The sequence below is a fragment of the Asterias amurensis genome, chromosome 20 (assembly GCF_032118995.1).
Source record: "Asterias amurensis chromosome 20, ASM3211899v1".
Taxonomy (NCBI): domain Eukaryota; kingdom Metazoa; phylum Echinodermata; class Asteroidea; order Forcipulatida; family Asteriidae; genus Asterias; species Asterias amurensis.
In genome coordinates, this window is record NC_092667.1 from 13,210,571 (window position 1) to 13,236,597 (window position 26,027).

Consider the following 26,027-nt stretch of genomic DNA (forward strand, 5'->3'; position numbering starts at 1 on the left):
CTCAAAAGGAAAGTAGTCCATGTGGTATCCAGAATTAAGTTGTACCTCAGCAAATCTTTATTGTTCCAAACACATTACAAATTGACATCATGAACTTGAAAATATTCAAAAAAGGTTGTAGTGAAAAGTGTTATTTTTAAACCTCATACAAGAAGATAATCATGCGACATCCCAAATAAGCACACCTGCAATTCTCTATTATTCTCTGATGTGTTCCAAACACGTAACAATTTATCAAGTTTACCAAAATCCTATTTTTTATTTTGACCGCGTAAATTAATTAATGTAATGCAAAGTGAGGAAAGAGTGAACTAAAGTCTACAATTCTTGGATAATATACACATAAGAGTTACATCTCCATAGCATTGTTATTGTTTATCCAGATTATAATGTCCAGATCAAAAGTCATTACATTAACCTTTAAAGGCAGTGGACACTATTGGTAGTTACTTAAAAAATTATTATCATAAAACCTTACTTGGTAACGAGTAATGGGAGAGGTTGATAGTATACAAATATTGAGTGGCTCAGAGTGAAATGGGAGGAATATTATCGCATGGTAAAATTTTGACTGTTCCATTGCACTCGGCTTCGCCTCGTGAAATGGAACAGTCCAAATTTTACCGAGCGAAAATATTCCTTCCATTTCACGAATTAAAGCCACTCAATATTTGTTTTATATAACTGACATATAGATCCTTTTCATTTTGATGTATTTTAAAAGTATAACATAATGCAAAATAACACTAATTACTGGTTCGGAACAAATTGAATTTGATATCAATTGTAAATCTTATAGCGCCGCGTAGCGGCAACAATGCACAAATTTAATAGCAATCGGATCACAACCTTTTGCGCAGGTGCTCCTTTGTTTTAGCAGCGGCGCGGCGGCGCTGTACTGCTCAAAAACATTGGGAACAAGGCTGATCCTAACTGTTGAATGGGAAATGCTATCCCCATGGGCGAATAGGTCTTTTTGATCGCCGGTGCGGATGGGAGTAAAAGCGAATGTCACGTGAAGTAAGTTCCACCAATCAAATGACAAGGATCTGTATGTCAGTTATATAATATAAAACATTTTGAGAAACGGCTCCCTCTAAAGTTAACGTAGTTTACCATAGAAAGAAGTAATTTTCCACGAATTTGATTTCGAGACCTCAGATTTAGAATTTGAGGTCCCGAAAATCAAGCATCTGAAAGCACATAACTTCGTGTGACAATCATGTTTTTTTTTTCTTTCATCTCGCAACTTCGACGACCAATTGAGCCCAAATTTTTCACAGGTTTGTTATTTTTTGCCTTTGTTGATATACATCAAGCGAGAAGAGTGTCTTTGACAATTACCAATAGTGTCCAGCGTCTTTAATCGCACTGCAAAATATTATTACCACACAGTACAAAACTACGTTGAAAAAACAAAGTCTACTTTCAACTAAGCATAATCCATCTGTATTAAGTCGAGTAATACATGTTGTTTTACCTGAATGCTATAATAAGCCTTATTTTGATTTTAACCGAACTTACTTTCGTTGTGGTTTACTCACGGCGGGGTGTCGTGGCCGAGCGGAAAAGAGCACCGAATTCAAGCCCTATGGTGATTCAGTTCAGCAGAGTGTGGGAAAACTTACCCGGTCGTGACACTTGTGTCCCTGAGCAAGACACTTCACTACAATTGCTTCTCTCCACCCAGGTGTAAATGGGTACCTGTGAGTGCAGAGATGGTTCTTGTGATTGATTTAGCCAAGTAGCGCATTTGTTGCACAAGGCTGTATACTCCCCAAGGGGACTGAGATGGTTTAAGCATAATGATTCATAAATACCCCAGACAGTTTCTCTACTCCTACTGATGGAGAGCGCGTAACGTGGGGGTGTTTAAACGGTTGATAATGACCAGCTGGAGCTGTTTATAACAAGCTGGCTTCCGCGTGTCAGGCGCGCAAGATAATCACGCGAAACGCAATTCATAGCTATAGTATCAGCGCGTAATCTAAGCGCGCGCGCGTACACACAACCCACGCACATCGAACAGATTCTTCGCATTCGGCTGGGGTCTTATCACACGGCCGCAAACCCTGCCGGCTTTAAACGGCCGTTGAAGAACTCGTCGCTGCCCTTTTATTCCCTTATTAAACTATCATGCCATCATGATAGATCATCCTCTATCATTTTATACGAGGCGGATTTATAACGGGTTATTTATAAGGGTATCTGGGAGTTTTGTAAGCAATGCGTTTATACCTGGAAGTCTTACTAAGTATACTGGTCGTTATTGGGTGTAAAATGACATTCAAAGTTACTTTCTGAGACTATTTTAACTACTCGACGTTAGATTTTTATACAAGTCTGATTTTTACCCACTGTATTAAAAGTTCGTTTACATTAACTTGTACAATTGTTTGACATTTTAAGGTTTCAAAGTATGTAAATGTTCAAAAAGTTACTATAAACAAAGTAAAATGAGGTGATTATTTAAAGAGATGTTTCTAATGCATACCTTATGTTTATAATGGTATCCACCTAGTAAGGACTAAAGTTTTCTTCTAATTTTCATCTCAGTTCTTTTGAGTGTGCGGTAATCCGAAAAGCCAAGCCACTTAATTCCTTCTTGGTTGCCAGTGGCCTCATTGAAGTATCTTCCGTTCAAATTACATACGGTGCAACTACTGTACCACCAGCCTCCTTTGAAATGCACGGCACAGTTATCAGACCTCCAGTCATCGTTGTCTCGGTCTTTGGTCGTAAAGGCCTTGTTATTGTTGTGTAAAAACGAGTCTCCTGAAAAATAACACACGTAGCCCTATAGTCAGACGTGTAAAATGTGATGTTGGCAGGAGAATAAACTTAGAACATCAGTCGTTTCTAACATTAGGTCGATAAGGTGTGATTAGGAACAAATTTATCAGTTGGAGCTGGGATATTGGGGGAAGTGAAGTAACATTAAAAATGTTCAAAATCTATACACAAAACAGGTTAATTGTTTTCATTAGTTCCCTTTGGGGTGATTTTTCAAATTTTCAGCTTAACATTATCATTAGCGTCATATAAATTGCCATCGAAACTGGATATAAAAGCGAACACTTTTAATTTTTACCATTTTCGCCTCCAAATTGTGAAATGGTTTGATTTTAGAAGATACTTTAATTTTTCTAGGCTTAGAAATGGATAAACTGCAATTGTTTACTACTAATTTGTTGCTTATTTATTTTGTTCATGTTTGAGTTTCAAAGGATACCAAAATCCCAAATTCCACTGCTGGGCTGGATTTGAGGAATAATGTAAACAGAACTCCACCCCCGCTGTTTTCATCTGGGTTTAACATATAAATAAATTCCTTTTTTTGTCAACTCCCAATAATTAAAATAATTTATTATACCTTGTAAATAAAAACGTTGTGTGTATTTGTCTTTTTTATTATGATAGAAAAACAAGTTTGGAGTACAAAATGTGGTGGAAAAAAAACTACCAAAAATGTACATAATACAAAACTGATAATACATGTGTTTCAAAGTGCATCCGATTCCCACGTTCCTCCAGAAATGTTTTATGAAGGAAAAAGCATAATTTTAACAGTTTGAAAACAACTTCGAGAAAAGTTGCTATATTATGTTACCGAAAAAGGGGGAAAATAAAAATTAGTAGATGAAGAGGACATGTCCCAGTAAAGTTTTACTGTAATATTGACATGGACTATGGTTGTTATGTTTGACAAGTATTGGTTATTCCTTGGGTCAGCATTCACCGACACTTGGTATGAACCACTGTCTAAAAGAAACTATGTTGCCATCATTTAAAACATGATCGACTCTTAGACAGTACGATGTTCTATGCTTTGCTGTCTTCCATGGACAATTACTGACAGCAATCACTAATACAAGTAATGGTTAAGCTTGTCGGTCATAGCGATGGGCACAGTTTACCCATTAAGATGTGTGTATTAGCTACGGAGTCTCCACTTAAATAGCAACTTACGTAAATTTCCTGAGTGACCTCCTACTGTCAACCTGTAGTTGTCACTTACATCGGCGATGCTGAATGTATCGTAGATGGCATACCCAGTAACGTCGTCGAAGTCTGTAAGATCTACGCGGAGTTCGTACTCGCCCTGAGCGGTCAGACGGTGCAAGTTGTCGTTACCGAGCCAAAACTCTCCCTCCGGATTCCCAAAGCCCCGGCTGTAGTTAGCAAAGTCCAAATAGAAATCTACACTGCCGTCCTGGCGCCTCTGGAAAACCTATCAAAGGAACATGGGGGTTTTAAAACTCCGGACTTCTCAGTGGCGTAACCAGAGAGGGGGGGGGGGGGGGCAGGGGGGGGGGGGCGGCGCACCCCCCCCCGCTCAGAACCCTTGCCCCCCCCCCCCCATATGAAATCAGAGATAAGTATAAAATGCTGTCGTAAAAAGGAAAACTTTTATTCATATCAGTAGGCCCTATGTGGACTATTACATGAAAAATGCGTGGAAACGCGCGCGCGATTGTATTGGCGGTAAATGTTCGTTGTGGTTTTGCGGTTACAGAGAGTGCAGGATGTGACCAAGTTCTGTTAATAATACGTGGTGGTCTGAACGCAGACCAATAGCTCCGTAAACACAAAGTCAGACATGGTCAGATGCACTACAGAGAAATTTACTACAGCAAACAAATGGCCAGCGAAAAAGGTTGCTTAGACCATTTCTTCTCATTTGAAGCAAGCGGTGCAATTGAGAGGTAGGCCTGTTTTAAATATCCGTTTCATAACTAAAATGTGATTATTAAACACCCACAATTTCGATCCTGTATTTTTTTTTTTGATGGCTTTCACTTGTTACAATAAGGCCGAGTACAAAAAAAGAAACATGTTTAGTGTCTGGGTTTCTCAAAAAAAGGAAGGAGGAGGGGCTTTTTATTTTTTATTTCAAGATGGCCGCCATGAATGTCAAATATCAACTGTTTTTTCCTGCTGCTGAAATACACCAAACATTAATGAAACAGTTTGGTCAAGGCATTCAGACAAGTCATTCAGATTTTTTTTTTTTTGCTGAGATCACTTAAAATAACCCTTTTCCAAAAAAAAAATAAAAAAAATAATGTGCATAAAAAAAACTTAAGAAAAAAAAAGAGGTGTCCTGTAAAAAATAAAGCGGGCGGGGACGCTAAACTTTTCTATTTTTCTATTTTTACTTGGCCTAATAGAGTATTTACACACCCACAAAGCCTGACCACAGTTGGTAATTTAATCCTTTTATACAGTCAAAAAGTTTTATCTTATACAAAATGACATGTTCTCTAAGATTTTGTTGTTTTCGCAATCTTTTGTTACCTGCTGACTATAGACTGTTTTAGAACTGCATTGGTGTGTATCAACTATATATCAGTTAACACATTTAATAATAATCTTGTACTTCTTTGGCCCCCCCCCCCCCAAATTTAATCTTTGCCCCCACTTGCCCCACCAAATGAAAATGTCTAGTTACGCCACTGGGACTTCTTCAACTTTATCAAGCTTCTTCTTATTTACAAATTCTTAGAGACGAGTACTCTCATTTTTATAGGGTGTTATCTTACCGTCCATCCACCACTGTCTGTTTCCATATCACAGTATACTCGGAAAGCCTCACCGGAGCCTAGAGGTTGAACCGTGTACACACCACTGGTTGATACACCACTCGCACGAATCTCGGAACAATCCTTTGGAAGGGGAACTGTACAAGTGTGTTAACATAAAAAAAAAAAGACCACACAAAAATTCTCGTAATCCTACGTGTATTTTTTAAACAGATGATTAAGTCTTAACATGTTTTTGACCCATTTAAGATACATCCATGGTAAGGAAGGTTTGCGATAAAAAAAAAAATTCACTTCTATATGACACTGCTCGACCTTACCAACAAAATTGTTTTGTTATACTTTCTCTTTACGGTTGTGTGATTGGTTGTCTTAGAGTTGTGGTGTGATTCTTCTAAATTGTTTCTATATTTTGTTTAATTCTGTGCAATGGCTGACAAATTCCATGCGTATTCATATGATAAATAAGATAAATAGATATGAGACTTGAAAGTAAAAGAAAGTTGTTACGGTGACTGTAAATAAATAAAACTTACGTCTTCCCTGAAGGTCTAGCACCAATGGAAATAGAGAGCCTTGCAGCTGTTCTAGCTGTCGTCTTATACCCTGTACCTCAGAGGTGGCTGTTTCTTGGTTGGTTGATACTGCACCCTGCAACTCACTAACCATACGACGTGTTTCCTCCAGCTCAGAGGTGGTTGTTTCTTGGTTGGTCAATACTGCAGCCTGCAACTCACTAACCATTCGACGTGTTTCCTCTTGCTCAGAGGTGGCTGTTTCTTGGTTGGTTGATACTGCACCCTGCAACTCACTAACCATACGACGTGTTTCCTCCAGCTCAGAGGTGGTTGTTTCTTGGTTGGTCGCTACTGCAACCTGCAACTCATTAACCATTCGACGTGTTTCCTCTTGCTCAGAGGAAACAGTTTTTAGATTTCTGGTCACTGTAATGTTGAGCTCTTTCACCAGAGCTTGTGTGTTTCTGACTACATCGTCAAGAATGACGAGGTAGTTTTCTACTATAAGCCTCAACTCGTCGATCTTACTACTTGTTTGTAGCTCACATGAAACCGTTCTCTGGTTGCTGGAAGCTTCAACTTGTTGTTCAACTTGAGACTTCATAATCAGAACGATCAAGAGTGTACGGATAAACAAGGCCATTGTGCTCAAAGTGCAAATACAAAACACGACTTCTTCCGTTGCTAAATCGAGTAGAAATGTTTAGATGAAAAATGAGCCAAAGCTAGATCCTTATTGAACAGATGGTGCCTGAGTTTAAGTTTGTTTTTTCTTCCTGATACGCTATTTTTAGCTGACCTGAATTCATAGGTAAAATATCCGTTAAAACGTATAAGAGGGGATGAACCAGGAACTCGAGGGTAGAGATTGCCGTGGGAACGACCTTCAACCAGGCTCTTGTACTGTGGACGAGGATTGATTTTGGACTTGGGCCAGACCCGGATAAAACAGTTGTTATAATGACATTGACAAAAATAATAACAAGAACGTGACGTGCAACTCAGTCTCAACAAGGAAAGATGGCTTAACAAGAGATTGATGGTTTTTACAACACATTTCAACAACAACAACAACAACAATCACACAATGCTTTTTGCAACTGTTAGCAAGTGTTGGTGTGTTTTCGAAAGCTCAGTTATTTATTATTGTAGATATAAGCGAGACTGACGACTAAACACCCATTGTCTTTATAAGGATTCAGCAAATCTACCGCGATGAAATTTGTGTTATCTTTACACTTTGTATGTTTTGATTATTTTTAATTGTTTTTATCTTTTATATTAATATTGTGCTGATACCAATCGCTCAGAAAATATGTTATTAATCAATGCAGACCGGTTATCAGTATTTAATGCATAAATCAGGAAGGGGTAGTTGATGGGGAGGGGTGGGGTGGGGGAGGGGGTAGACACACCCGAGTAATCAGAAGCAGTTTTATAATTTAATCCGATATAAACTAGAAACCATTTGTCAGTTACGAACGACTTTAGGAATGTCAATCTTTCCCAGTTTAGGCTAAGTTTTCACACATACAACAGCATAATATTAAATTTTAATTCAGTTTTATTCTAAAACAGAAGATTAAAAACATGTGCATATCATACAGCTATAATATTTACCACTGCAAAGTTAGTATAGGTTTTCTCGGTCAATTTCTGCAAATGAGCAGTCAATTTCATTTTTATGCGTTCGAATTAAAAATATGTTGCTTTTCCTGTTGTTACTGCGTTTCAAATTCAGAATTCGGCAATTCAATTTCGCGTTTTGAGTCGAGTCAAATTCCTTTAGCACTCTGTTCAACTTAGCATATAGCGTCTTTCTTTTACGCCTCAAGAAGCGTCTGCGAATTTGGATGCTGCTTTGATGAATTGTTAAATTGAATGATTATTTTGTTAAATCGATTGACGCAACATTACATTTGACTCAAATCATAAAACGAAATCGAATGACCCTTTTCAGTAGCATTCGATTTCGCGCGAAATAGAATATAGCTTGGTGGTTAAATTGGCTGCTCGTTTGCCGAAATTGACCGAGAAAACCTATAAACATCATCTCAGTTAATTCACTCCAAAAACTTCCCGGGTCAGATATAAACAAATTGTTCACTATTTGACATAGTTCGTAATTAAGGTTTGAGTAGAGCGACCCCGATTTTTTATAGGGAGACCCAATCCAATAATGATTCACCCATATCCAATACTTGAAAATACAAAATAAACAGAGAAATGTATGTCGTGCCTAATTGCAATTATCTGTCTTTCCAGTCAATATATTGAAAGACGAGGCCGGTAGAAAGTAGTCGACCCCGTTCGACACACAGAATAATTCCAAACAGAGAAAAATTAAGCCCTCTGATTTACAACCGAACAAACAGCTTGTGAAGTCCACGCCCCCCCCCCCCCAACCAATTAGTTTTGTTTAAAGGCAGTGGACACTATTGGTAATTGTCAAAGACTAGCGTTCACAGTGGATGTAACTCAACATATGCATAAAATAACAAACCTGTGAAAACTTGAGCTCAATCGGTCTTCGGACTTGCGAGATAATAATGAAAGAAAAACACCCATGTCACACGAAGTTGTGTGCGTTTAGATGGTTGATTTCGAGACCTCAAGTTCTAAATCTGAGGTCTCGAAATCAAATTCGTGGAAAAATACTTCTTTCTCAAAAACTATGGCACTTCAGAGGGAGCCGTTTCTCACAATGTTTTATACCATCAACCTCTGCCCATCACTCGTCACCAAGAAAGAAAGGTTTTATGCTAAAAAATATTTTGAATAATTACCGATAGTGTCCACTGCCTTTAAATTCGATTGCAACATTGAACACTGACACACTGACAGTAAAAGTTCGTTCACATTTAGTTATATGTTTGACATTATTTTTGAAGTTTCAAAGTGTATGTTTGACATATTTGTTTAAGTTTCAAAGTGTATAATTATTATTGTTCAAAAAAATTACTATAAACTAAATAAGATGGAGTGATCAGGTGATTATTTAAGGAGATTTTTCTATCCACCTAGAGAGGACTAAAGTTTTCTTCTAATTTTCATCTCAGTTCTTTTGACTGAGAGGTTACCCGAAAAGCCACCCCACCTAATTCTGTCTCTGCTGGCAGTGGCCTCATTGAAGTATCTTCCGTTCAAATTACAGAAGGCGCAATAATGGTACCACCAGGCTCCATAGCGATCCACGGCACAGTTACCAGTTCTCCACTCATCGTTGTCTCGGTCTTTGGTCGTAAAGGCCATGTTATTGTGACCTGATAACTGGTTTCCTGAAAGATAACACACGTAGCCATTAGTCAGACGTGTAAAATGTGATGTTGGCAGGAGGGAACTTAGAACACTGTTGTTTCTAACATCAGGTCGATAAGGTGTGATTAGGAACAAATTTATCAGTTGGAGCTGGGATATATTGGGAGAAATGAAGTAAAATAATGTTCACAATCTATAATAATCATAAAACAGGTTAATTGTTTTCATTGTTTCCTTTTGGGGTAATTTTTCAAATGTTCAGCTTATTATTAGCGTCAAATAAATTGCCATCGAAACTGGATATAAAAGCGAACACTTTTAATTGTTACCATTTTCGCCTCCAAATAATTGTGAAATGGTTTGATTTTAGAAGATACTTTAATTTGTCTAGGCTTAGAAATGGATAAACTGCAATTGTTTACTAATAATTTGTTGCTTATTTATTTTGTTCATGTTTGAGGTTCAAAGGATACCAAAATCCCAAATTCCACTGCTGGGCTGGATTTTAGGAATAATGTAAACAAACTCCACCCCCGCTCTTTTTATCTGGGTTAAACATAATTTTTAAATGAATTCCTTTTTTTGTCAGCTCCCAATAATTAAAATATACCTTGTTAATAAAAACGTTGTGTGTATTTTTCTTTTATATTATGATAGAAAAAAAAGGTTGGAGTACAAAATTTGGTGGAAAAATATGCTAACAAAAATGTACATATACAAAAATGATAATAAATGTGTTTTAAAGTGCACCCGGTTCCCACGTTCCTCCAGAAATGTTTTATGAAGAAAAAAACATAATTTTAACAGTTTGAAAACAACTCCGAGAAAAGTTGCTATATTATGTTACCGAAAAAAGGGGAAAATAAAAATTAGTAGATGAAGAGGACATTTTCCAGTAAAGTTTTACTGTAATATTTGTACATGGACTATTACGGTTGTTATGTTTGACAAGTATTGGTTATTTCTTGGGTCAGCATTCACCGACACTTGGTATGAACCACTGTCTAAAAGAAACGATGTTGCCATCATTTAAAACATGATCGACTCTTAGACAGTACGATGTTCTATGCTTTGCTGTCTTCCATGGACAATTACTGACAGCAATCACTTATAAAAGTAATGGTTAAACTTATCGGTCATAACGATGGGCACAGTTTACCCATTAAGATCTGTGTATTGGCTACACGGAGTCTCCACATACCGCGTCTTACCTGCATTTCCTGAGAAACCTCCTACTGTCAACCTGTAGTTGTCACTCACATCGGCAATGCTGAATGTATCGTAGATGGCATACCCAGTCACGTCGTCGAAACCTGTGAGATCTACGCGGAGTACGTACTCGCCCTGAGCGGTCAGACGGTGCAAGTTGTCGTTACCGAGCCAAAACTCTCCCTCTAGATTCCCAAAGCCCCGGCTGTAGTTAGCAAAGTCCAAATAGAAATCTACACTGCCGTCCTGGCGCCTCTGGAAAACCTATCAAAGGAACACGGGGGTTTTAAAACTCCGGACTTCTTCAACTTTATCAAGCTTCTTCTCATTTACAAATTCTTAGAGACGAGTACTCTCATTCTTATAGGGTGTTATCTTACCGTCCATCCACCACCGTCTGTTTCCATATCACAGTATACTCGGAAAGCTTCACTGGAGCCTAGAGGTTGAACCAGGTACACGCCACTGATCAATACACCCCTCGCAAGAATCTCAGAACAATCCTTTGGAAGGGGAACTGTACAAGTATGTCAACATAAAAAAAATACACAAAAAATCTCGTAATCCTACGTGTGTTTTTTAAACTGATGATTTAGTCTAAATATGCTTTTGACCCATTTAAGATACCTCCATGGTAAGGAAGGTTTGCGTTAAAAAAACAATTTCACTTCTATATGACACTGCTCGACCTTACCCAAAAAAAAATTCTTCTACTTTCTCTATACGGTTGTGTGATTGGTTGTCTTAGAGTTGTGGTGTGATTCTTCGAAATTGTTTCTACAGTTGTTTTATTCTGTACAATGGCTGACAAATTCCATGTGTATTCATATGATAAATAAATAGTAAATAGATATGAGACTTGAAAGTAAAAGAAAGTTGTTACGGTGACTGTACATAAATAAAACTTACGTCTTCCCTGAAGGTCTAGCACCAATGGAGCTTGCAGCTGTTCTAGCTGTCGTCTTATGCCCTGTACCTCAGAGGTGGTTGTTTCTTGGTTGGTCGCTACTGCGACCTGTAACTCACTAACCATTCGACGTGTTTCCTCCAGCTCAGAGGTGGCTGTTTCTTGGTTGGTCGCTACTGCACCCTGCCACTCACTAACCATTCGACGTGTTTCCTCTTGCTCAGAGGTGGTTGTTTCTTGGTTGGTCGCTACTGCGACCTGTAACTCACTAACCATTCGACGTGTTTCCTCCAGCTCAGAGGTGGTTGTTTCTTGGTTGGTTGATACTGCAACCTGCAACTCACTAACCATTCGACGTGTTTCCTCTTGCTCAGAGGTGGTTGTTTCTTGGTTGGTCGCTACTGCGACCTGTAACTCACTAACCATTCGACGTGTTTCCTCCAGCTCAGAGGTGGCTGTTTCTTGGTTGGTCGCTATTGCAACCTGCAACTCACTAACCATTCGACGTGTTTCCTCTTGCTCAGAGGACACAGTGTTTAGATTTCTGGTCACTGTAATGTTGAGCTCTTTCACCAGATCTTGTGTGTCTCTGACTACATCGTCAAGAGTGACGAGGTAGTTTTCTACTATAAACCTCAACTCGTCGATCTTACTACTTGTTTGTAGCTCACATGAAACCGTTCTCTGGTTGCTGGAAGCTTCAACTTGTAGTTCAACTTGAGACTTCACGATCAGAACGATCAAGAGTGTACGGATAAACAAGGCCATTGTGCTCAAACTGCAAATACAAAACACGACTTCTTCCGTTGCTAAATCGAGTAGAAATGTTTAGATGAAAATGAGCCACAGCTAGATCCTTATTGAACAGATGGTGGCTGAGTTTAAGTTTGTTTTGCTTCCTGATACGCTATTTTTAGCTGACCTGAATTCATAGGGAAAATATCCGTTAAAACGTATAAGAGGGGTTGAACCAGGAACTCGAGTGTAGAGATTGCCGTGGGAACGACCTTCAACCAGGCTCTTGTACTGTGGACGAGGATTGATTTTGGACTTGGGCCAGACCCGGATAAAACAGTTGTTATAATGACATTGACAAAAATAATAACAAGAACGTGACGTGCAACTCATTCTCAACAAGGAAATATGGCTTAACAAGAGATTGATGGTTTTTGCAACACATTTCAACAACAACAACAATCACTCAATGCTTGTTGCAATTGTTAGCAAATGTTGATGTGTTTTCGAAAGCTCGGTTATTTATTATTAGTGTCCACTGCCTTTAAGTCAGATATTCATAAAATTGTTATCCTCTCATTGATCCAAGTATTACAGACGCAAGTAATCAGAAGCAGTTAGAATTTAACCCGATATCAACTAAAACCAGTTGACAACTACGAATGATTTTAGGAATGTCAACCTTTCCTAGTTTAGGCTAAGTTCTCGTTAAGAAATCATCACACATAGAACAGCATATTATTACGTTTAAATATAGTTTTATTCTAAAACAGAAGATTAGCTACATTTACATATCATACAACTATGTATGGTGTTTAAATTGGCCGCTCATTTGCCGAAATTGTGCAAGAAAACCTATAAAAGGGCTGCAAAAAGAACTAAGCGATGATAACTTTATAATGTACAAACTTTTTCACTAAAAAGAGACATTTTTTCTCTTTATTTTATTATGGTTGACCAAACAAAACATAAACATTGTACGTGACTGTTTTGTCAGCTCTAGAAATCCAGTAAGAGAGCTCCAAAATTAATTTACTAAAAGCAGAAAAATGAATGAATGATCGATATTTTTTCCTCAACATTTCTCTTACAAATAAAAGATCAGCAAAACAAAATTCAAGCAAACTTTGTTTAAAAAGTGAAGGTATAATTATTTCTCTGAAAGTGAATACAAAAAGTAAAATAAAAACAGAAGTGGAAAAACCGGGTTTAAAATTATTATAATCCGGAAAAGAGAGAGAGAACATTTGCTGAAAATTCTGTATATTCAAACTTTTCTACTAAGAGGGATTAACTTAATATTAAAAACAGTTATTTGGTTTGTATTATATGACCTACAATGGGAACTTAAAATGATAAATAAGCTAAAAAAGAGAGCCAAAAGAGGCCAAAAAAACTCGATAATATTACACAAAACTTCAAACTATTCTTCCCAACCCCCAATCACACCCATTACCCCCATGGCTGCAACTTTCATATATTTTGTGTATTTAATGATCGTGACTATAAATATTGTAATGGTTTTTGTGTAGTCTGGTGACATTACGTTAGACGAAATTCTTCTCAAGCTGATCAACTTAACACTCATTGAAAGTGCTCAAAACTGATTAAAGGCATTCAACACTATGGTAAATGACAAAGACCCTTCTCTCTTGGTGTATCTCAGCATGCACAAAATATTAACAAACCTGTGAAAATTTGAGCTCAATTGGTCGTCGAAGTTGCGAGATAATAATGAAAGAAAACGATGACGAAAAATCAAAAGGCACAAATTGTGACCCGCAGCCCAGGTTTGGCCAACGACAGCTTTTTGATATCTAAGTGAGAGGGCGCCCTACTGATTTGACATCACGTGCATCAGGTATATTTAAAGAAATGCAATAATTTCACTCGATCACGATTTTTTATTTTGTTGACCGACGACCACAAAGCAAAACAAAATGTTAATTTCATATCCAAGAACATGGGACTTCATGAAGAGTCCAAATACAAGCGTCACCTGAATCACATCCAAACTTGACGTAGGCCAATCCAGTTAAGTCCAGCTTTGAACTCGTCTTTATGTTTCTTGAGTCGAGTTCAAGTTTTTCATCTCCGATGGTCAGGGTGTGTCGAGTTGTCCCGATAGACTCATCAGCACGCAGGAGTTGTTGATCTAATGAGTTGTGTACTTCTATTGCATTCATTTCGATGACTGCAAAATCAATTATGAGATACACATGTATTGTGATGATTAGTGTTTTTACCAATTGTCATTTTGTGTGTGTCTTTGTTTGTGTTTGTTCTTCCTTATTTTAAATGCTGCACACAATAGCTTATGACTGTAATTCTGTGCCCTCTCCCGGTTCAAACCAAAAGTTCATGTTAAAATACTGCTACCTTATTTGTGTTTAAGAATTTAAAATCAATAATGATTGATTGCAAAAGTGATAAATATAGTGTTTTAACTTATTATGTATGTGTTTTTGTTCGTTTTTTCCTCATTTTCTCATCTTCTTCTTGTAAAATGCTGCACACAACACAATACGACTGTATTTTGACCGTTTCTCCCCGTTCTAACCGGAAGTTAAAGTTAAATTGACGTTGAGTTAAAATTTCAGCTTTGCAATCAGTTTGATGAAAAACTTGGAAACAGTTTGTAGTTCATGAAACAACAGTTGGTTTATGGCCTAGCAAACTATAACAACGATGACGTCATATACCTTGACAACGCTCTTCAGTGACAAGTTTAAAATTCAAAATTATAAATTAATAGCTAAGTATCAACATTTCATCAGCGTTTAGTTTAAACCAAAGACAAAAGCAATACAAATTTTGAAATTTGAAAAGAATCGACAATTGTTTAATATGAAAGAGGGTGCCGTTGTTGCGCAATACGGCAGGCATAATTTTGCTCTGTTTTTGAATTAAGGTCGGATAATCTGCTTCCTTTAAACTCGATAGTTGGTTTAACGTTGTTGGTGTTTTTTCTTACGTATTCAATTGATTCAAGTTGTTTACTAGCCATCAAGTGTTGTTTCCTCACAGGAGTTATGATAACCACTCTGACTTGATATTGGAGTAGAATTAAAATGAACATGGACCCCAAATTAGATTTCTGCTGTGGAAAAGATAAAGTTTGCTGCAACTTAAAGGAACACGTTGCCTTGGATCGGTCGAGTTGGTCTTTGAAAAGCGTTTGTAACCGTTTTTTATAAAATGCATATGGGTAGAAAGATGTTGTAAAAGTAGAATACAATGATCCACACAAACATGCCTCGAAATTGCGTGGTTTTCCTTTTACCTCGTCGACTAACACGTCGGCCATTTATGGGGGTCAAAATTTTGACTCCCATAAATGGCCGACCATGTTAGTTCGCACAGTAGAAGGAAACCCACGCAATTTCGATGCAAACTTGTGTGGATCATTGTATTCTACTTTTATAACATCTTTCCGACCATATGCATTTTATAAAAAACGGTTACAAACGCTTTTGTTTTGACCAACTCGTCCGATCCAAGGCAACGTGTTCCTTTAATGTTAGTCTCGCCGAAGAAAAGGTTTTATAATGGGTGAGTAACGTTTATGAAAGGACATCGGTTTTTGTTGGCTGGTTGTTTTTAATTTGTTGTTGGGTTACCGCTAACTATTTTGAGAAACCCTATAAATATCAGAACTGTAACTTACTTATCTTGAACATGTATCCTGTTCCATCGTTGAGGCGACTGAGGAAAACAAGTCCCTTTGCAGACTGTGAGAGACTGAAGTCTAATACCCAGACAAATTGCTCGTTCAGAGAAGTGACAAGATAAGCTGTAGGCTGATTTTGGGTCGCTGTAAGCACTTTGCCACACACTGATGTAAACATTGACGTCAGCGCGAGGGTTGACGTGACATCAGGCCTTGACGTCACTGCGAGCGTTGTCGTGACATCGGGCGTTGACGACACTGCAAACTTTGACGTGACATCGGGCGTTGACGTCACCGCGGGCGTTGACGTCACCGCGGGCGTTGACGTGACATCAAGCGTTGACGTCACTGCGAGCGTTGACGTGTCATCGGGCGTTGACGTCGCCACGTGCGTTGATGTCGTTTCTAAAACGATATAAACATAAACAGGAAATTTCATACTATGATAACAGGCACTGGACACCTTTGGTAATTGTCAAAGACAAGTCTTCTTACTTGGTATATCTCAACAAATGCATAAAATAACAAACCTGTAAAAATTCGAACTCAATTGGTCGTAGAAGTTGCGAGAGAATAATGGAAGAAAAAACACCATTGTCGCACAAGTTATGTGCTTTCAGATGCTTGAATTCGAGACCTCAGCTGAGGTATCGAATTAAATTCAAAAATTTACGTGAGAAATTAACCTTTTTTTCTCACGTTACTTCAGAGGGAGCCGTTTTTCACAATGTTTATACTATAGGTTTTCTCGGTAAATTTCGGAAAATGAGCAGCCAATTTAACCACCAGCCTTTTCTTTTTCGCACGCTACTGAAAAGGGTCATTCGATTTTTAGTAAAATCTACTTTTACGTCATTCGATTTAACAAAATAACCATTCAATTTAACAATTCATCGATCAAGCTGCATTCAAATTCGCAGGAGTTTTTTTGAGGCGTGTGTTTAGTCATTCAATTTCAGGATGTCTTCGACAAAACATGAAACGTTCATGTTTTATTTTTGGTGATTAGCGCTCACGAGCTAATCGTATAATATCCACAAATTAACTTGTTGTTTAATTTGTTTATTGAAAACCAAAATCATGTCTGTACTTTGGACGCTCTTGAAAAACAAGTTATACATAAATTAAATTCAGATTAAACACATATAAGTAATACAGTATAATAATAATAATAATAACAATAACAATAATAATAACAATAACAATAACAATAACAATAACAATAACAATAACAATAACAATAACAATAACAATAACAATAACAATAACAATAACAATAACAATAACAATAACAATAACAATAACAGTAACAGTAACAGTAACAGTAACAGTAACAGTAACAGTAACAGTAACAGTAACAGTAACAGTAACAGTAACAGTAACAGTAACAGTAACAGTAACAGTAACAGTAACAGTAACAGTAACAGTAACAGTAACAGTAACAGTAACAGTAACAGTAACAGTAACAGTAACAGTAACAGTAACAGTAACAGTAACAGTAACAGTAACAGTAACAGTAACAGTAACAGTAACAGTAACAGTAACAGTAACAGTAACAGTAACAGTAACAGTAACAGTAATAGTAATAGTAATAATATAATAATAATAATAATAATAATAATATCAATAATAATAATAATAATAATAATAATAATAATAATAATAATAATAAATTGATTAACACATGGGCCGTGTCTTTGATGAGGTACAGTGCGGGTATTGTCGAGTGGACTAAGGAAGATCTAGATGTCACTGACAGGAGGACAAGAAAACTAATGACCATGCATGGCATGCTACACCCGCGGTCAAATGTTAGTAGACTCTATCTTCCGAGGTCAGAGGGTGGAAGGGGGTTGTTTAGCGTGGCGGACAGTGTTAACATCGAACGCAGAAGCTTGCATTGTCATGTCAGGAGGACCGAGGAGAGCCTGTTGAAAGTTGGACAAAGGTACACGAGGGCAGACGAAGTTGGGCCGAAGGAATACAAGAGGGAAAGGAAGGAGGAAAGACATAAGGATTGGAGGAACAAACCACTTCATGGCCGGTTCTTGAGGTGTACTGAGGAAGTGGCCAGCAGCAAGTCATGGAATTGGTTAAAGAGTGGAGAACTAAAGAAGAAAACAGAGGGCTTGATTACTGCGGCGCAAGACCAGTCTCTAAGGACAAATGTAATGAAGGCAAGGATAGAGAAAGCAAACGTCTCTCCTATGTGTAGAATGTGCAATAAAGCAGAGGAGACTGTATTTCATATTGTTAGCGAATGCAGTAAGATGGCCCAAACGGAGTACAAAGGAAGACATGACAAGCTGGCCAAGGTGATTCACTGGGATCTGTGTAAGAAGTATGGTGTCAAAGTGCTTGCGAAATGGTACGAACATGTTCCGGAAAAAGTTGTAGAGACCGACCAGGTCAAGATCCTTTGGGACTTTAACATTCAGACCGATCATGTTATACCACATAGGCGTCCGGATGTTGTGCTATTAGATAAGACGAAGAAGATGTGTCATCTCATTGACATAGCTGTGCCAGGTGATATAAGGGTAGCTTCGAAGGAGATGGAAAAGATCGAGAAGTACCAGGACCTGGCTAGGGAACTTCGTAAGATTTGGCAGGTAAAGGTAAAAGTAGTCCCCGTGGTGGTTGGAGCACTTGGCACCATTCCCAAAGCACTGGGGAAACATCTAGATGAAATAGGGACAAATGTGAGGGTAGATCTGTTGCAGAAGGCAGCGCTTTTGGGAACAGCGAGGATCCTGAGAAAGACTCTTGAGATCTAAGGCTACGGGACGTAGCCCGACTCGAGGAGTTACCGGCACAAAGGAAAATAACATCTTTCTTTTGCATGCTGTGATAAAATGAAATAATAATAATAATAATAATAATAATAATAATAATAATAATAATAATAATAATAATAATAATAATAATAATAATAATAATAATAATAATAATAATAATAATAATAATAATAATAATAATAATAATAATAATAATAATAATAATAATAATAATAATAATAATAATAATAATAATAATAATAATAATAATAATAATAATAATAATAATAATAATAATAATAATAATAATAATAATAATAATAATAATAATAATAATAATAATAATAATAATAATAATAATAATAATAATAATAATAATAATAATAATAATAATAATAATAATAATAACAACGAAGTCTTATATAGCGCACGTATCTACCAAACAAGGTACTCAAGGCGCTGAGTATATACAAACTTTCAGAAAGATTATTTTATTGATGAATTTTGAGACCCAATTAGTTAGCACCTTATAAGGGTTTACAAGGTGCTACGGCGCATACAGCAGCCACAGCCAGGAACATGCAATTTTGGGATACCTGTTTCCAGAGTTGTCTTCTCCGGGCAATTCAGCCATTCTCTGATCTGTTGGGCATCATCACCGAGGACTAGATCCTCCATGTACCTCGTCTTGTCCGGTCTGCTTGCCGGGGGAATTGTGTTGACTCCCCCGAGACGTATATTGGTGCACTCGCACGGGTCGCGGGCATCCAACACCCATTTGTAACGGGTGCCGTCTCTTTCTTGGCCAACATAACACACATGAGCTAATACTTCTAAAAAAGAAACGAACAAATAGGGCCTTTTTTAACCTTTAGCTGTTGTTTTCTCCGAAGGAGGAGATTAATACTGCAGAAAGTGTTAATATTATATTTGAACTTTGACTGGTATAAAAAAAAATTAAAAAAAAAAAAAAAATAAAAAAATGTTTAGATGCTAATTCAAATCGTCACCGTGGTCAAGTGGTTTAGACTGCAAGCTTTCAATCACAAGGTTGTGGATTCGGATCCCCAAGCTAACCGCTGATTTCAGAATGACTAGAATCAATCTTGTCGTCTAGTTACTGAATCACAATTTCTTGATTTGTGCAATTTATAACCATAGACGTCACGTTAAGCCAATGTCTGTGGTAGAGAGATTGGCTGAAGCCAGCTTGGTGTTTATATCCCCTTGTGGGAGTTTGTCGAGTTCCCTTGATGGGAAGATCATCTAAGCAAAAAAAAAACATGTTTCATAAAAAAACAAAATACAACAGAAGGTTCGACAGAAATGTCTTTTTTGTTGTAAGTAAAAAGACAAAGAAACAAACAAACAAAGAAACAAACAAGCACCTAACACGGAAATTGTTCTCTCAAAATGTATGTCTCTTAAAAAAGGTCCAATATGATCGACTTAGGGATTACATATATTTGAATATTAAAATACTACCATTTACAAATGTGTAGATGGAACCAACGCGCACAGACATACAAGGCAAACCGCAAACTTCATTACCAAAGGTTTTATACAAAAATATAGCCCAGCTCAAAACTGACTTGCTGCACTAATTATAAACTTTTTGTTCGTATTGTAAAACTTACCATTGATGAAAGTGTTGGATAGAACCAACGCGCACAGAACTCGAAGGCAAACCGCATACTCCATTACCTCTAAGCTTTTATGAAATAATATTTTATTATAACCCCAGCTCAAACGTGTAAAACTGACTTATGGCGATGCAACCTGACGTGTGTGCATATATAGACGTGTTGACAAGTCGTTAAATGTCTGTCGATGTGATAGCGTTCTGACTCTCTCTCTCTCCCCACCGCGCGATTCCGAATCTCTCCGCGATTCCAGCGACACTGACGGTATTCTCGCGAGACTAACTTGACCCGTAGGACTACTGCTCTCACAACTACGGAGTAGAAGTCGGCAACCAGCTGCAGTTCGCGCAGGAGCGGTGATCTCGCGAGAGCAGTGTTCGATCGCGGAAACCTGATACATTGCGACACCACCACGACTCGACTATGTCACCGCGGCAGACCATTAACGACTTGTGCACAAGTCTAGTGCATAGACTGTACTGCAACATCCAATTACTTAGTAGAATATCAGCAAGGTAGCTCATATTATGCTAATTTAATGTAATGAGACGTGCAGGTGGGTCTAAATAAAAAACGAGATGATTGTTGTTGAATTGCCAGAAGACCTTTGGATTAAAAATGTATAACTTTGTTATTTTTATCACCATTGAAAAAATAGACATTTTGTTAATTATGTTTCTTTAAATAATATAAATGTCCATATCGAACTTTGGATGAAAATTTTACTGTATTTGACTAAAATGTTTGATTATGACAGTATATGAAGCTGACCATGTACAAAAAAAGTTAATGGAGGATATTAAAAACAGCTTAAAAAAAGGCCGAATTCTCCAAACTTAAAAAAAAAAAACAGATAAAGGATTTTTTTTTTTTTTTTGCAAAATGTGATAGTTTTCAACTTTTAATCTCCTCAATTAAGAAGATCCATACCAGTGACATTCCTACAGATAGATCTTTTGTTACGTGAAAGTTACTTTTAAAATAGATCTTCAATTAGCATCTGAAGACACAGTTGCTTATTTCCTGATAATCGTTAGCGACTTTAACGGAGGAGTTTAAAAAGAACAAAGAACAACAACAACAACAACAACAACAACAACAAAAACAACGACGACGACGACAACAGAGTGAATCAGAAAACATAACAGGCTGACTGCGTTTACTGACACTGTAAACGTGACACTAAATTGTTGTAGATTGTCATGAGTGCTCAAATGAAACAAACACGTAACAGCCGTCCGGTAGTACTGTATAATAGCCTATTGTTATATTACCAAGAAGTGGAATGGTTATAAAATGATGACACTCTGTTGTACCTGCTAATTACCCGTTACGACAACAACGGTGATGACAAATACAATTAGATTATTTTAACATCCGAAAGACCGCCGTATAGATTCATTAAAACGTCAAGGAAACAACATTACATCTAAATTATTAAGAATCCATGACATTTACATAACTATGTTTAGAACAAGAACAAAATGAACGTACAACGATACGAAAAGCGAAAAGAAATTCAGGAATGAGCCAGAATTATTTGTACAGCACGCTCTAATATTATTTGAAATGTGGTGTCATGGAACCTTTTGGATTTCGAAAAAAGAAAAAAATAAGTACACTTAAAGCCATTGGACACTTTCGGTAAACAGTACTGTCCAAGGCCCACACTTCGTATATCACAACTTTTATATAAAATAACAAACCTGTGGAAATTTAGGCTTAATTGGTCATCGAAGTCGGGAGAAAATAACGGGAACCCCCCCCCCCCTTGCTTCCGCACGTTTCGCCGTGTCAACAACATATATAAAACATATATAAAACGAAAACGAATTACCATAAACTGAAGCTTTTCCAAACTTCATTTAAATTCGTCCAAAGGTATAGTGTTGCATGTCCTGTAGGGGATTTCGTGGTGATAATAAAAGCCAAGGTCATTTTGAAAGCTTCATCGTCATTTTGTCTCGATTCTCTATATAATTTGTGAGCATGACGTTCTTAAAATTGGACCCTTTTTATTGATATTTCATAAAGCACGAAATGTTGCATTGAATAGACGTCGTCCTTTTGTTGGGTAACAATGAGCAGCAATGCATCTTGCGCACGGTGGCTTAATACACACATCGTGACAGACCCAAGCTAAACACAATCCTAAATTGCGTTGACGATTGCATTACCAACTACCCTTAAGAAAAACAGCCTCTTTAGAAATGATATGGTGTTTTTTTTTTCTTGAGCTTCATTGTGTAGTTCTGTTGACATTTTGTTTCTGAGTGATGTACCGTCCATCTCTGGGGTTGTTATTATCAAAGACAGTGGACACTATTGGTAATATAGTCAAAGACCAGTCTTCTCAGTTGGTGTATCTCAACATAGTTATGCATAAAATAACAAACCTGTGACAATTTTAGCTCAATTGGTCATCAAAGTTGCGAGATAATAATGAAAGAAAAAACACCCTTGTCACACGAAGTTGTGTGCTTTCAGATACTTGATTTCGAGACCTCAAAATCTAATTCTAAGGTCTCGAAATCAAATTCGTGGAAAATTACTTCTTTCTCAAAAACTGCGTCAGTTCAGAGGAGGGAGCCGTTTCTGTACTATCAACCTCCCCCCATTACTCGTAATCAAGTAAGAGTTTTTGATTATATTTTACCCATAGTAATTGGTAGTAATTACCAATAGTGTCCACTGCCTTTAATGTATGAAATTAAGGAGTGACGTAGCAATGTAAAGCCATTTTGAAAGAGCAAGCCGCCCAAGTTTCTTGCTAAGCAGAAATGACCAGATAGAACTTGAAAGTGTACTTGTGACATGATATTTCGGATGGTAACCTTATACTCTGATAAGCATAATTCTGTTCTGTTTACACTACTTGTTGTGCTTAGCCAGCTTTATGAAACTGGGACCATGAACTAGCACAAAAATGTGTGAATTTACTGGAAAATGTCGTCCCTCTTAATTATAAACCCCCGTGTGTAAACTTACACGTTTGCCATTATACCGCTCTTCACGTTTCGGCTGGTTGTGTGTAAAACACCATAGTTACCATGACAACATAACAAATTGAGCGTTTAATAATAGCTGAAGGTTGCCAAGTATAGTCATTGTGTGTAGCTCCGCTCTAGTGAACATTTGAGCAGTGAAGGAAAAAATTCAAATCAGTATGACGTTTATTCCGACCATACTCTTTTTGGAAAATAATTTAATATAAGCACTCATCACTCAGTACATCTAGAAGGGTAACAAAAAACAGAAGCACATAATACGTGGTTCGACTCCATTGAAAGTGTTGAAGTGGTTTCCATAAACCACAAAGATCATAAAGATCTACTGCAATTGTAAAATTGAAAAAGTAATTGTGTACCTTCAATTATTGGTATATTTATTTATTGTACACCTATGGCGGGTAGAAGAAGGATCTATATCTTAGATCAGTACTGTAGTACATTCGACTACCCCTGTATCATTTCGGACAATACAGTTTAGGAAAGAAGAAAAGGAAACCACACCACATTCTAAAGTCTGGCCCCATCTGCTAGTTTGCATGGACACTCCTTTGAAAGTACAGTCCAGTCAATCTTTGATTATTTTGTTGTACAACTTATTCACCTGTTAGAAATCTGAAAAGTATTGAACTCGCATAAAATTAATATAATTTTATGCACAGATTCATAAGCCGAAGCCAATAATTTGGAAATCCATCCATGACAACAGTGGTCATATCTCTATTTTTATGCCAGCGACCCTCACCATTCTAAATTATTTATAAATCCTTTAAATTATTCAAGTTATAAATGCTGCAGTGGAGGTCGTAATTTGTTTCCACGTAAAAGAAACTGCTTTCGAATCAGATCCATTCCTTTGGCTGCCATCTTTGATAAAACGTACACGCTTCCGGGGAGCTTTCATTGGCTTGGAGTTGTGCGCAGCATGTACACGCATGCGTGTTTCCATTGCTATTCACAAAAAAATGGCGGTCAAACGACGACAGTTGCCACCATTGCTCTCTATTATATGGTAGAATAATCGTTGATGAAGCTGTATAGCAGCTAACACTGATACGGCCTTATCCACACGCCGTTTACTACAACATTCGTCCTTCGGATGGGACGTAAAGTTGTTGGTCCCGTGTGTTGTGTGTAACGCACATAAAATGACCAAATCATATAGCTCTATGACACAGTGCATATATCGAAAAGAGAAGGGGGTTCGCCTCGGTGTTCCTGGTTTAATTGGCTTCATATTGCGCCACAGCACCTTGTAAACCATTACATGGTACTATGTAGAAGGAGTAGGTCTCGTAATTCAAACGTAGTCCCACATAATTTAAGCGCCACTGAGTGACGGACATCAGCACTATTTACGAAACCACTCGTATTAGTAGTATTAATATTATTTTAATAATTTGCTGTGACGTCGTGCATTATGGCGTGCCATGCTATAAGTCATATTCATAAAGGCTGCTATAATCTCACACCACACTACTGCCGACATTACACGCTCTCAGTAGAAAGGTCAACTGCCGGCAATAGCGATTGTCTAACGTAAACAATTAAATTTCCTTATTGTATGAGCTATTTTCGTTGCTCATATCTAAGTGTCATTTACTAAGCAGAACAATAGTGGAACTGTGGCACAAGATGGAGCTGACCGCTCGTCGTGCATGAACAGACTCTCTAATGAATCTCATCAGAGCACGGAGCCGTTATTCATGAAAGGTTTTTGTTAAGTTGACGCTGACTAAAGAGTCTTCTGGTTGAAAACGTTCATAATACAAAATTGCATTGTTCCTCAGCACAGCACAAACGGGGTGCCAAATTTATAGTAGATATCGAGGAAGTACTGGAACGCCACAAATTAGCCTTACCAAGGTTACGTGCAGTGACTGACAGGGGCCAATAATAACATCAAGCTGTTAAGCAGAAAATACTGATTAACAACTTTCTTTGATAAGAAACAAATTGAGTGGGGTACCAGATACTTCATTGTAATCCTTGATGTAATTTCGGTTGGTAACCTTTCTCTGTCTGCTAAGCAATACTTTTCAGTGTGCTAAGCAAGTTTTTATGCTTACAGACTTGATTCAATTTGGGCCCACTGTTTATATATGGACCCAGACAAATTTAACAAATTAGAGTGTCATAGTATACGTTCAACATTTGTCAAAATTGCTTATTATTAACCAATTCACCGGTATCGCTTAGCGTAAACAGAGTCTCAGCAAAATGTCTAAGGCCACCGCAATCAACTTGCTGAGCTTATAAACCTCTCGTTGGTCAGGAAAATTTACCAGCTGTGAAGTATTATTGTCCATTTATCGTGTAACTGGTAGACCTCACATTACGTACTTTGCTTAGCAAATTTTCTGCTAAACAGCTTTACATGGCTCATTTTCATAAACCATGTAAGCACAATTACTTGCTAAGCACACACCTTCTTATCATCATCAGCCGAAGCTCCATAAAGTTGGCATTGTTGCGATTATAACCCCAGTCTTTTTTCGCCAGCCCACCGCAAAATAAAACCATTTGAAGAAACATAATCTCGCTAACATCAATTTAAAACAGAAACCAATTTGTGGTACCGGTCATGGAAGTTCGCATACGCACTAGACTTGCACAGTCCATCACAAACTTTATAAAAAACACTCACGTCCGGTTCTATGAAAATTGTATACCGCCCTCACTCAGATGGATTGTAAAAGAAAAAAACAAGAGAGGGCGCTTTTATTTGTTCTGTGCCATGTAGCATTATTTTAATATAT

General features: G+C 37.5%; 2 protein-coding genes across 3 annotated transcripts; both read right to left on the reverse strand.

Moving 5' to 3' along the window:
- Window positions 1–699: 699 nt before the first annotated feature.
- Window positions 700–8,384, reverse strand: LOC139952467 (ryncolin-1-like). 2 transcript variants are annotated; one of them, XM_071951604.1, is made up of 5 exons: window positions 6,080–8,384; window positions 5,544–5,680; window positions 3,970–4,231; window positions 2,495–2,775; window positions 700–1,704 (listed from the first exon to the last, which is right to left on the reverse strand). In XM_071951604.1, exons 1-4 carry the CDS (start codon window positions 6,702–6,704, stop codon window positions 2,528–2,530), a joined length of 1,272 nt encoding a protein of 423 aa, XP_071807705.1. In that variant the 5' UTR covers window positions 6,705–8,384; the 3' UTR covers window positions 700–1,704; window positions 2,495–2,527. The 2 variants fall into 2 exon arrangements, with proteins under 2 accessions (XP_071807705.1, XP_071807703.1); XM_071951602.1 differs by having other exon boundaries at window positions 700–2,775.
- Window positions 8,385–8,528: 144 nt separating this feature from the next.
- On the reverse strand, window positions 8,529–12,374 carry LOC139952466 (uncharacterized). The gene is made up of 4 exons (XM_071951601.1): window positions 11,438–12,374; window positions 10,909–11,045; window positions 10,531–10,792; window positions 8,529–9,339 (listed from the first exon to the last, which is right to left on the reverse strand). The coding sequence occupies exons 1-4, from the start codon at window positions 12,201–12,203 to the stop codon at window positions 9,092–9,094; spliced, it is 1,413 nt and encodes a 470-aa protein (XP_071807702.1). The 5' UTR covers window positions 12,204–12,374; the 3' UTR covers window positions 8,529–9,091.
- Window positions 12,375–26,027: the final 13,653 nt, after the last annotated feature.

What these genes read in the sequence shown, in the direction of transcription:
- LOC139952467 (XM_071951604.1), bottom strand. Translation starts at nt 6,704, where the DNA reads ATGGCCTTGTTTATCCGTACACTCTTGATCGTTCTGATTATGAAGTCT. An exon ending in CAGACAGTGGTGGATGGACG is followed by an intron (nt 4,232 to 5,543) that starts GTAAGATAACAC and finishes TTCCTTTGATAG; the next exon opens with GTTTTCCAGAGGCGCCAGGA. An exon ending in AGGTCACTCAGGAAATTTAC is followed by an intron (nt 2,776 to 3,969) that starts GTAAGTTGCTAT and finishes GTTATTTTTCAG; the next exon opens with GAGACTCGTTTTTACACAAC.
- LOC139952466 (XM_071951601.1), bottom strand. Translation starts at nt 12,203, where the DNA reads ATGGCCTTGTTTATCCGTACACTCTTGATCGTTCTGATCGTGAAGTCT. An exon ending in CAGACGGTGGTGGATGGACG is followed by an intron (nt 10,793 to 10,908) that starts GTAAGATAACAC and finishes TTCCTTTGATAG; the next exon opens with GTTTTCCAGAGGCGCCAGGA. An exon ending in AGGTTTCTCAGGAAATGCAG is followed by an intron (nt 9,340 to 10,530) that starts GTAAGACGCGGT and finishes GTTATCTTTCAG; the next exon opens with GAAACCAGTTATCAGGTCAC.